Below are 12,207 nucleotides of genomic sequence, written 5' to 3'. Positions count from 1 at the left end.
TGGGTGACATGACTCAGCAGACTCCAGTTTCATGTAGTGGCCTCTGCTGGCGCTGAGCCCAAACATCTAGAAAGATGCTGATGCAGCACAAAGTCTGGACTGTTCTGGAGCGGCAGACGGCTAAATGGGAAAATAAATGGCAGAAAAAAACAGAGTCCTGGTTAAGGAAGCGCTGAGGTTCAGGATTAGCTTGGATTAAATAAACATTTATGTTGAGACACATTTATTAGTCAGTGTCATGTAGTGATGTTACTTATTATTGGTATTTAATTTTTAAAAGTATTTTGTCTAATTTGTTGTTTTTGACTTCCATGTTTGGATTTAGTTGTTTTATTTTGGTTGTACATATTGTAAGAATGTTGAAATTGTATATATTTTTTCATAATAAAGGATTTAAAAAGCCCCATTATTCTGACTTTCCCATTCTGGGGAAAGTCAGAATAAAGAGGAGTGCCTCGGTTCATAATAAAGAAGCAGGTTAGATTTTGAATTCGGTCAGGGAGGAAGTGAGGGCGTAATGTGAAACACGTCTGACTCAGTTAACTCCTGAGGCAGTAAAAAGTAGCTGCTGATGTCTGGGAAACATTTTATCCTCTCCTGTTTCTCTTCAGTTTAAAAAAAAAACAGCATTCACACAAAATATCCACAAACCAGAAAATATGGCACTGTGGCTCTCAAAAATCTTCTCATGCCTGATAAGAATGTCTGGTTTCTTTTCATCTTTTCAACATTTTTCTGTATAATTTCACATCTGCTGCAAAATTCACATTTTTTTAAAGTGGAAACAAGAAAGAAAAGGTAAAAGTTCAAAGCACATGAGAGCAATCTTCACTGCTGATGACCTAATTATCTGATTCAGGCGAGTTAAAGCAAATCAGAGGATCGTTCCGTGAGATTAGGACGCCCCCTACTGGCCGACTGTGAACATTACACCAAATGATAATTAAATTTTCATTGTTTATTCATACATTGCTTTTCCACACAAATGTCGTCTAAAAGTACTTAAAAATGTATTCTAATTGATCCTACTCATCAAACAAACTTTATAAATGTAAAAACTTATCTTACTTTGATTTTACTCTCAGAATTAAAAAATAAAAAGTTTGAAACTGAAAAAATCTACATTTAAACAATTATGTAAAAACTGATCAAAATGACGATTCAAAGTTTTTATCAGCAGTGAAACAACTAAAACAGAACCTGTATGCCAACATGAAGTAGGCTATCTGAAAAAGAAGCAAATTGTGACTAAATATAGAGATTCAAGATATATAAAAAAAAAAAAATCTAAAATCAAGATTCAACAATGAGCTTGTGACCTTGAAGCAAAGCCCCGCCCCCTGACATGTACTTAAGTGGGCGGGGCCAGGATACGCTGGGGGCGTGGCCAAGTGCAGGGCTAAACGTGAGTGTGGTCAGGACAACTTTGACTTTTACTTTATTTAGCAACTTTTCAGATCTAGCAACTTTTTTTTTTTAAGTTAAATTTCTACTGTGTGACAAACATCAAGCTGGAACAAAAAGGAAAATTAAACTGCAGTAGCCACCATTCAACCCAAAGAGGGCAGCACTGAGACAGTTTTGCATTATTATTATTTTATTACATAATAATGTCAACATTTGCACAGAAACATAAATATAGAGCTCTAAATGACAAATTTAGACATTTTATCTTTAAAAAAAAGTTGATCTGGGTTTTAGTTACTCTTGAAGTTCAGGCTTACTGGAGCTACGTCCAGAATGATCCAGATTTCACCACCGAGTTCAACTCTGAATGGAACAAAATGAAGTTTTGGAAAAATGTGGACATACATCTGGTTGCTTTAAAACTGGCTGCAATTCAGATTGTCTTGATATTAAAATTTATTTCACAATCTGAAAGTTGTAATATTCTCTAAAACCATTCAGTGAGACTTGAACATGAGCTCCAGAGTATTTACAGTTTCCTCTGTAGGAACGAAGACATTAATTACATTTGGACGACACGCGTCATCCCTATTGCACATTTTAAACATCTCCACTAGTAGTGTAAAAACTTAATATTCAGTAGCCTTTTCAGCAACGTTTAGATCAGCGTTGTCCAAACTTTACATTTGAGCCATAAAAGTCAAGATGAAACTATTTTAGGGTCCACAACATTTTGAGTATTTTAATTGTATAAACTATTTTGTTTTTTATTTTTGCCTGCTAAATAAATTATGAAATCAACTCATATTTTAATGTAACTCTACAGTGATTGTTAGATTTCTGTTGACAATTATTACACAGTTTAAATGAAAAAGAGGATCTTGCATGTTTGCCATATTTAAAACAACTAACCATATTTCAGATTGGTTATCTTTTTCTAGATTTGTTTTTGTGTCTTTAGTTTTGTTTGCCAGGTTTACTAAATGGTCAGGCTAAAGTCTGAATTTTAGCCAAAGTCACTGGATGTTTTTGTACCAGTTATTAATAAATTACATTAAATTCCAGGAAAGTGAAGCAAAAACATGGGTGAATACTGTGAGTTGCCCTTACATTTTCCATTTTAAGATCTTAATTGTATATTCCTTTTTTTTTTTTTAAACAACCTGTCATCAGTAAAAACTTCAAATTTAGAGTATTCTTGAATAATAATCAAGGGCCGCCCAAATTGTTCTGAGGGCCACAAATGGCCCCCAGGCCGTTCTTTGAACACCCCTGATTTAGATTCTGTTCTTGTTGTGATGATGTGAAGCGTCTTTAAAGCTGTAAAAGCGGCCGGTCCAGTCTCCGTTTTGGCCGGAAAACTACAGTATTTCACTTCTCTGTCACAGCAGCGGCCATGTTTGTGTCCAGATCACTGCTCCCTGCTGCCGCCTGGTGGCGACTCCAGCTCATAGGAGCTTCTCTCCAGCATGTCCCTGAGGTCTTTGAAGGTGGGCCTGTTCTCCGGCTGCTCCTGCCAGCATTTCAGCATGATGCTGTGGATGAAGCTGGGGCATTTGCTGGGCGCCTCCATCCGGTAGCCGCTCTTGACTTTGTTGTAAACTTCGCGGTTGTTGAAGCCTGGAGGGAGAGAGAAAGAGAAGGAAGGAGAAAGGAGAAGTGGTGAGGATATCTGACGTTTCTGCACGTCTGATTGCAGCAGAACCCGTAAATAAAGCGTCTTACAGCAGCAGTGTGGTTTATTAGCGTGGCAACAAAGCAGTTCAAAGTGTTTCACATCATTAAGAAACATCAGTCACAAATTTGACATTTCTTCAAATATTCTAGATTTGAAGTTTGTCAACATTTTGTTTATTTATTCTTCAGGTTCTTTCTGTTGAGTCAAAAAGTTGTTGGTCCTGCTGCTCTTGACTGTTGGCGGTTACCGTAGCAACCAGTAACTGACAGCTCCTCCCCCTGTTCTGTTGCCGTTGGCAACTGCGGATCAGATTAGGTTTTCACTGCAATAACAAGCTCCTCTGTCTTACTGAAAAGTTACTTGTAGGTTAGTTTTTTCCTTATTTCAAATGTCCGAACATGTTTCCACTGGAAATTAGACTAAAAATAGTTGGTAAGATTTTGTGTTTTTGCAGTTTTCAAATTCATAAATACATTATTGATCCCAAAGAAAAATGAATTAAATGTTGTCGTAGCTCCTATTAATTCAAGAGTAATTGTAGACTGGGAGGAAAGTTAATAGTTTTCTTTACAAGTATTATATTTTAACGTATATCTTCAACAAATTCATCATATGCAGAGTTTAATGTGTAAATTTGCTGTGTTTTTTACATGTTTTTCAACTGTTATAATACATACTGTGCTTTTGAGCTGTATTTATTCACAACTCTGTAGTTTGTTTAGTTTTATTTGTTGTATTTTATTTAATGTATAAGAGCAGAAGCTGCTGGTCTGATCTTAACCACCAGATTCATTTTCTCTTTTCTTATTTATGTTTTAACTTTTGGTACAAATAAATATTTCAGTTATCATTTGTGTGATAGCCTTTGAATGTTACAAGTGATTTTATTTTCTGTATTTTTCATTGCCATTTATGTTAAATATGACATTAAATATGTGGTTTAATGATATAAATTTATGTTAAATACCAAAATATGATGTTTTGCAGTTTTCTGGAAGTTTGTTCCCATTTTTTTTTTTTTTGCAATAAATTAAGCAAATTTATTTTCCAAATGTCAAATTGTGCAACGATATGGTCAATGGAAACGCAGCTAATGTCAGGACTGTAGGACCAGGCGGTGTCTCTGTCTTCCTGGTTTTAGTCAGAACTCCAGCAGCAGCGATCTGGATCTTCTGATTGATTGTTTTAGTAACACCTTTGAAGACGCTGCTGCAGTAATCAATGGGGCTAAAGATAAAAGCCTGGATGAGTTTCTCTGATGCTGAGACATTAGTCCTGGAAATATTCCTGAGGTGACAGAAGGCCAACTTTCTAACCGTCTTTATGTGGCTCTGAAGGTTCAGGTCACAGGTTAGCCTAATCTATAGTTTCTAACTGAAGCTGATTTGAGCAAAACTCCATGAAACCTGTGATGTTTTATAAGTTTATGTGACATGCAAGTATTATTAGTTAATCTTAGTTTGCGAAACTGCCCTCTGAAACGGATGCAACTTGTATTTCTTCACTCAAACATGTGATAGCCGATCACTTTTAACCACAGCTGCCGCTGAAATGAGCTCCACAGGCTTTCAGAGGTCATAGTTTCATCACTAATCATTTAATCATTAGACTCAGACTGGAGAAACAGCTAGTCCTTCATTCTTGGTGGCAATGTCTGCAGTTTTTTTGCCAAAAGCTTTTTATTTGTCAATTAAGCTGAGAGACTAAAATGGCTCATAAGTTATTATTTCTATTGAAGAACTTCATCGGGTTTTAAATCTGCAGTACGTAACTTTTATCCAAATGTTTTATATATTTGTTCAAACTGTCACTTTGTCCTGACAGTAGAATATGAGACGGATAATCTGTGAAAAAAATCTCCCAGTGGTTCTACTGCCATCTGCAGAAACACACCGCTCCTGGTTAGAAACAACCAATCAGAGCCAGTGCCACAGCGCTGTCAACCATGCTCATGTAAGCACAACTTCCTTCTTCACGAAATGAAAACAAAAACGGAGTGGCGTCAGATTTTAGCGGTTGTAGCGATTTATCTTTTGTCTTTGGTTAAAAAAAAGCATTTCTCCAGCTAGCGCTAAGCTAACACTTTGTTTTGGTTGTATTTACCCAGAATGCCCTGCGGTGTAGTCCACTGCCTGGTTTCGCAGCGGTTTCTGGTCCGCTTGACATTCACATGTGCCTTTGAATCGCACCAGAGTTCACTTTAGTCAGAGGCCGAGGTTTGCAGGCGGACCAGAGTTGCTTTTTTGGTCACACCTGCCAAAACGAACCGGACTTTCTACGCAAACGGACCGGAGTTGGATTAAAGCGGACCAAACAGGGCTGGACGTACCGTAAACATGAAAGAGCAGATTGCTGCACTAACCTGGGTATGGGACACTTCCATAGGTCATAATCTCATAGAGCAAAACCCCAAAAGACCAAACGTCTGACTTGATGGAGAACTTCCCGTGGCTGATGGCTTCAGGCGCCGACCATTTGTAGGGAATCTTCTTCTCTTCCGAGATGTAAAACGGATCCTGGACAAAAACATTTTATCATCGAAGGCTGTACATTCAATCTAAACCATCCAACAAAACCCAGCTTCCTGTCGACCAGCGCACCTTGACGAGTCGTGCCAGCCCAAAGTCGGCCACCTTGCAGATGTAGTCTTCTCCTACTAGCACATTTCGAGCTGCCAGGTCTCTGTGGATGCTCTTCTGCTCTTCCAGGTACGACATCCCATCAGCCACCTGGGTTGCCATGTCAATCAGAGATGCAGCGTCTTGATTTTGTCCTTCTTTTCCTGAAACCAAAGGATGGTAATCCGGGTTTGATACTCTTCCAAAGATCCCAGGAACCTTCAACTCTTTTAAACAACGGCGCATTTTAAATGAGGTTCCTGGACATCGCAGACCGAGGTTTACCTCTGAGGAACTGCAGCAGGCTGCCTTTCTCCATCAGCTCGGTGATGATGTAATACGGCGACGATTCGGTGCAAATGGCGAACAGGGAGATCAGGTGACGGTGGTGAAGCCTCTTCAGGATTTCAACTTCCCTGTGAAACTCCGTGTTGTCTACAGAGTCTGGTGAGAAACAGAATTTCAAGGGAACAAATATAAACAGACTGAAAAAAGGAACAGAGAAGCCAGACAGTGAAACTATCATCTCTTTATTTATAGTTGTTTTCCCTGGTAGTTAAAACAATCTGCTCCAAAAGAACTTGCTAAATGCCTCCTTTGTTTAATTAGAACATAAATTAAATCAAAAACTTTTAGTATTGTTTAACACAAACCACTAACTTTCTATTTAAGTTTGTTTTGTTTTTTTCCCCACTTCAAAATAAAACCATATAAATAAAAAAATCTGATGTTTGGTTTTAAAACTAAATTAGAAAATAGAAATGCCAAAACTACAAGAATTTTATTTTCCTAAATTAATATTTAGAAGTAATATTTCACTTTATACTTGTATTTATAAAGTGGAATAATCTCCCATATGTCCTTTTTTGGGGGCGGTGTGACTTCCACCATTTCTGGTACCGTTTCATATTAAAGAAACATTTATTTTAGATTTAATAGTTGAATCAAAGATCAAACCGCAGATTTTTTATTATTTTTAATTTTTTTTAATTTAATTATTAAAAGCAGAAAACCAAAAAAAAAAAAAGTTGCAAAACTATTTTCATTTTGCAACGTTGTTTAGAAATGTAAAACCCAAAGACACCGATTATTTTTAGCCATTTTGTTTCTATTTTCTAAAACCCATGGGATGTTTGAGTTTCTACAGAAAAAAAACACAAGAAGTTGATTTTATTGATTTGGGAGGAGAATCGATCAGAGTTGGTCAGTTTCTGGGTGAACAGTGTTGATTTTTGGTCGCCTGCTGTGTGAACGTAGCCTAACGGCGTTCAGACCTGGGAGGCGCTTTGAATCCCTTCACCACCTTTTCCTCCAACCTTTTTCCCAAAACCAGCCTTCAGATTATCGGTTTGGTTGACTACTTACCATTTTTCAGGACCTTGATGGCAACGTTGATGTGGTTCTTCCAGCGACCGCGGAAGACCTGCGAGAAACAGCCGTTGCCAAGTTGGTTCTCGATGGTGAACTCGCTTTTCGGGAGAACCCAATCATCCAGTAAGTGGTTGATATCTTCGACGTTTGGCTTTTTCTGGTACCGGAAACAGATATTTTTAGGAGGCCGTCATGGCTGCAGCAGAAACGCTTTCGTTTCTCCTTTTTACCTTGTGGCACGGACTTCCCAGAGAGACGATGTCGTTCAGGCTGTGTTTGCAGTAATAGTTCACCAGGTCGCCCAGAGAGCTGAACCGCTGAGTCTGCTCCACATAAAAACTCTCATCTTGGTGTGGGATCCGAAAGTGGCGGACTGCATTGTTGGATTTCACTGCAGAAGGATTTAGACACAGTGAGGCTGAAGCAGAAGTGGAAAGAATAAAAAAACAGGATGTGAAAATACAAGTCTGGTCTAAAGAAGGTGAGATTAGCAGCTTCCACACACGGTCCTGCATGCAGTGGTGGGCAGCGCTAACTAAAGAGCTAGCTGCGCTAACCCTATAGCTCTAATTGTAAATATTAGTTATGCTGATGCTAAAGCGCTACACCAACATGGTATTTACCGGAAGCTAATGCTAATATCTGTCGTTTATAGACTGCAACCTTGAGCACCAATTTAATTTTGACCTAAGCTACATAATAATTCCCTTAAATATGTAATTTTATGTCCATGTCTTGCTCTCTACTGTCTGTATGTTAGTTTAAAATAAAGTTATTAGGGGGTAAAAGAGAGAGAACAAGAGAGGAACAATTGCTGCGCAAACAATCTTCACCCACTTCAAAATAAGAGCATATAAGCGTCTAATTGCTTGAAGAAATCTTAATAGTTGGGTTAGCATTAGTACTAAAGTGTTAATCAAAACATTTTCTCTAAAGGTTGATAATCAAAACTAATAATTTATTCAACTGAAAGCTTACAAAACATCCAAGTAAATTAGCCCTTTAGAACTTATCCTGTAGAATCACAGGAAGCTAAGTGTGCTAAAGGTTTTCAAAGCTAGCACAAATGCTAAAGCGCTAACCTAAAAATTTATACACTAGCTGCCTGCCTGGATAAGAAGCACAGACCATCATCTGGAGCAGGAAAGAGCATCAACCAGAGAGCAGGTAAGCTAATGGTCAGATTGCTAACCCCAACATAAAACAGGAAGTCAGCTGTAAAAACAAAAGCCCCGTTTTTTCTTTTCTTGCCTGAAAGAACGTATCCGATGCTTTCCTTCTCGCTTTTCCGAACGAGGAAAGAGGCTTCGTCGTTTGGTGGCTCCATTAGGATGTTTTGGGCTTCGAAGCGACTCATCGTCCCGAAAAACCATCTGGATGGAGACAAAACCGAGTTAAGAGTTCTTGACTAAATTAAAGTTATTATTCGCTGGTATGGGAATATTATTATATTACTGAAAATGATCTCAAAGCAACAATATTATTATCACAATAATTACTGTCGTCCAGCAAAGTTTATCTCCAGTTTAGTTAGCATCAGTTTAGTGATGCTAACGAAACAGTGTAGGGCTGATCTGTTGACCATTTTATCAATTAATCCATTTATGACTGGACAGCTAAATGCCTTATAGGAGAATCTTACAAAATTAACCACGTGAAGCTAAAACTATAAACAAACATGGTTTTTCATCTAAAGTCATGCAAGTGGAAATTATTTAATTTGTTTGACTTTATCACGAGATTAAATGATTTATTTCTTATTGTGACAGGGTTATTGACAATTATTTCAACAATCGATTGATCAAGATTAATCCAATTAATCACGATTAATCGTTTCAGCTGCACCATAAAGTATTAATAAAAACATCTGTCCACTAACTAAAATGTTTAGTTTTTCTGCAGAGGTCGGTGTTTTGTAAATGCAACACATTTTTTACAGTTTCTTGAAATGTTAAACTGTAATATTTCGGCCGGCTTGAAGATTCTTCCAATCGTCTGAAACATGTTTTTAGCACAAACTAAACATTAACAACCAGTTTCACAAAGTTTCTGAACCTTTTCCAGGAACGCTGATTATACCCGCTTGTTTCTGGAAAAACCCGGTCACGCACTTTCAATTCTGGAGCCGTAAACCACGAGTGGTACCGACGTGAACAAAGGAACCGATCGCAGCGGCTGGGTTGGCATGAACTGCAGAGTAACTCATCAGACTGGAATCACACTGGTATGAAAGGCATGACAGGCATTTTTTACAGTGTTCAACAGGAGGTTCAGTTAAAGGTTCAGCTCTAATGCCTTGAGGAAACATTTGGGTCACATTTTCATCAGCTCTAAAACACTGTAAGGCTCTGAAAAGCCCAAATTAGCAAACAGCTATGATTTAAAGCTAATTAAGCAGGTTAGAGAGCTGTAGTCATGGGAAAGTTGAGTGGAAGGAAAAAGTGAGGTTAAGAAAAGAGAAAAGGTGTACACCTCTTATATCAGGAGTGTCCAGTTTGAAAGTAGTTTTCTAGGTTTCTAGTTTTTTAGGTCAGATTTGATCAACCAGAACTGGGAGCATTTTTTGTGTTTGGCGTGAAAAACTTCAGGTCTGAATCGCACGGCTAAGCTACTTCCTTATAACAGGAATCTCACATTTATGATGGGGAACTTGAAGGCAGATTAGTATCAGGACTTTGCCTTCGGTCACATGGTGCTGGTTATTAATTTACTGCCCTGCCGTCCCATCATGCTTTGCTCTGGGAGAGAAGGTGACAGCGATGTGACACCAGAAAGTATCGGCACCCTTAAAACTTTTCCAGTCTGAATGTTTTTTCTTCACAGAGTCAGAATATTGACAGAGGAGGAAATGTCCGCCAAAAACATCTGAAAATTTTAGATTAATCTTAGAAATTTTCTAGAAAAACAAGAAAATTTTAAAAGTCGCAAAATTTGAAACTCAGAGAATTTCAAAATGTCCTTGAAATTTCCTTGAGTTTTTTCAAGCAAATTTTATTTTTAAGTCAGAAATGTTCTTGTTTTTTCTAGAAAAGGTTCAAGAAGGGAAATTTCTGACTTTGAAAAGTCAAAAGTTTACTATAAAAATCTGAAGTTTTCAGATTAACATAAAAAATAATAAAAAAAAAAAACAAGAAAATTTGTGAGTTTAAAAACAAAAAAATATTTTCTCTTTTGAAAAAAGAAGTTTTAGACTTTTGAAATTCTGAAATTTTCTTGGATTTTCTATAGAATATTTCTGAGATTAATCTCAAAATCTCAGTTTTTTTCTAACTTTCAACTTTTCAAACTCTTTAGTTTCCTTGTTTCCTCAGAACTTTGGCGGAAATCAGCTCCTGTTTTCTGATCACAGAGGAAACATCTGGACTCAGAGGAACGACTTGAATAAATATTTCTGGAGCTGTAAAGTTGTTTCCCTCTGAATGAATGAATGAATGAATGAATGAATGAATGAATGAATGAAAGTGGCTAGCGTTATGGAACCTGAAGCGAAGCAGCTGTAGATTAACAGGAAACGATACACATAACGATGCTCAGATTAAATTACTGCTGTTCTGCAGGTTTCAGTTCCAGATTTTTAATCTGATTATATGCTGAGATACAATCTGGTTTATTCTGGACATGGACAAATAATGAAGAAAATCCATTGTTATTATCCTGAGGGCTAACGGGGGAATTGGGTGGTAACTAGTTACATTTAGTTAAGTAACTTTTTGGAAATGTATTTTTTCTGCACTGAACGTTTTACCTTTTTGTCTTTTGGTTTGTTGTTTTGTTTGCATTTCCTTCTAATTCATGTAAAGCACTTTCAACTGCCTTGTTGCTGAAAATGAGCTATATAAATAAAATTACCTCAACTTATACTTATCATACTTTTACTTGAGTAATTTTATTTTGAAGTATTGCTACTCTGGAGTAAAATATCTGCATTTCTTCACCAGATGCAGACACACACCTGCTGGTTTTGTTGGTTTAATAAGTTTCATAAAGATTTAATAAAATGTGTTTTTTTCTGATTTTGTTTAGTAAATTTATTCATATAAATTATTTTCACCTTTCCGTCTATAAAAATACCAATATTTCCACATAACTTTACATTTTGTTCCGTCTGATTGTTTAATTTGTAAGACACATTCTGGCAGTTTTTGTTCAAATTTGATCCATTTTTAACTGAAGGAAATTGATTTGGGAAAATGTTTCTTTTGTGATTATGTCATTTATATGAATTATTTTCATTTTGGTCTCTAAAATACCAAAACGTCCAAATAACGTTTGGCCCGTTTATGATGTAATTGTTAAATATCACCATATTCATGTTTTTATCAGTTAGCACTTGCAGGGACACAGAATTAGGAAAGCACTGTTCGCGGGCGTCGTGTTAGAGGGGCGCCAAAAAACAGTGGAAAAGTTTTTCCTAAATGGCATTTTCTGTATTTAACAGCTGTTGGTGCGTTGAAACCATCAGAAAGTAGCGGCGCCCCGGAGAAAACGTTTTACTTGAATCACTTCTTGGAGGCAGCTTTCAGGCTCTCAGCTGCCCGTGGGTGATGTGGAAAGTACTCACGGCTGCATCTGCAGGGACTCCGCTCTGGCCAGGTAGTTGTGGGGAACTATCCCGGTGCCCAGGATGCGCCCGTTCTTCTCGATCTTCCTGGCCGTCCACCAGTCTCCGTTGCGGCACATGACCTCCAGCAGGTCCCCCACCTGGAAGGACAGCTCGTCCCGGTGCCGGGCGTCGAACGGCCAGATCCCGGTGTAGATGGCGTTTTCCGACGGCCTGTCCGGCCTGCCCGGCGGCGGAGGGGCCGGCGGGCTGACCGAGGGTCTCTTACCGCCAGCATCCACCTTGTTATTCCCGTCTCCGTGGTTCGGTTTGTCGTCTCCGTGGTTCGGTTTCTGCGGGAGGAGCCGCCGCACACACGCCGACAGACAGTCACACATCGCTGCTGAGGAAACGGGCCGGAGCCGCTTCGCGCCCCGCGGTGATCCCCCGCCGCTGGATGAGCCGCACCTGACGGACAGGTAGGCAGAAACTCCTCGGAATGCGTCGCTGTTCCGGTTTGGTCGGTCCTGAGTGACACCAGCATGATTCAGAGAACTTCCTTAAGGGCAGCAGTGAATGAAACCCCGCCTATG

General features: G+C 38.5%; 1 protein-coding gene across 1 annotated transcript; it reads right to left on the bottom strand.

Moving 5' to 3' along the window:
- Positions 1-1,847: 1,847 nt before the first annotated feature.
- ptk6b (PTK6 protein tyrosine kinase 6b) lies at positions 1,848-12,207 on the bottom strand. The gene is made up of 8 exons (XM_015051673.1): positions 11,636-12,207; positions 8,326-8,447; positions 7,305-7,465; positions 7,069-7,231; positions 5,989-6,147; positions 5,686-5,867; positions 5,448-5,601; positions 1,848-3,027 (listed from the first exon to the last, which is right to left on the bottom strand). The coding sequence occupies exons 1-8, from the start codon at positions 12,010-12,012 to the stop codon at positions 2,819-2,821; spliced, it is 1,527 nt and encodes a 508-aa protein (XP_014907159.1). The 5' UTR covers positions 12,013-12,207; the 3' UTR covers positions 1,848-2,818.

Source organism: Poecilia latipinna, unplaced genomic scaffold (genome assembly GCF_001443285.1).
Source record: "Poecilia latipinna isolate Pla-1442-1.1 unplaced genomic scaffold, P_latipinna-1.0 Scaffold1058, whole genome shotgun sequence".
In the NCBI taxonomy this organism is placed as follows: Eukaryota; Metazoa; Chordata; class Actinopteri; order Cyprinodontiformes; family Poeciliidae; genus Poecilia; species Poecilia latipinna.
Note: the sequence above shows the minus strand (reverse complement) of the source record. Positions and strands in the feature narration are given on the sequence as shown.

Coding starts and splice junctions, on each gene's coding strand:
- ptk6b (XM_015051673.1), bottom strand. CDS start 12,012: ATGTGTGACTGTCTGTCGGCGTGTGTGCGGCGGCTCCTCCCGCAGAAA. Junction 7,232..7,304: donor TGGGAAGTCCGTGCCACAAG/GTAAAAAGGAGA, acceptor TTCCGGTACCAG/AAAAAGCCAAACGTCGAAGA. Junction 6,148..7,068: donor CATCAAGGTCCTGAAAAATG/GTAAGTAGTCAA, acceptor GTTTCTCACCAG/ACTCTGTAGACAACACGGAG.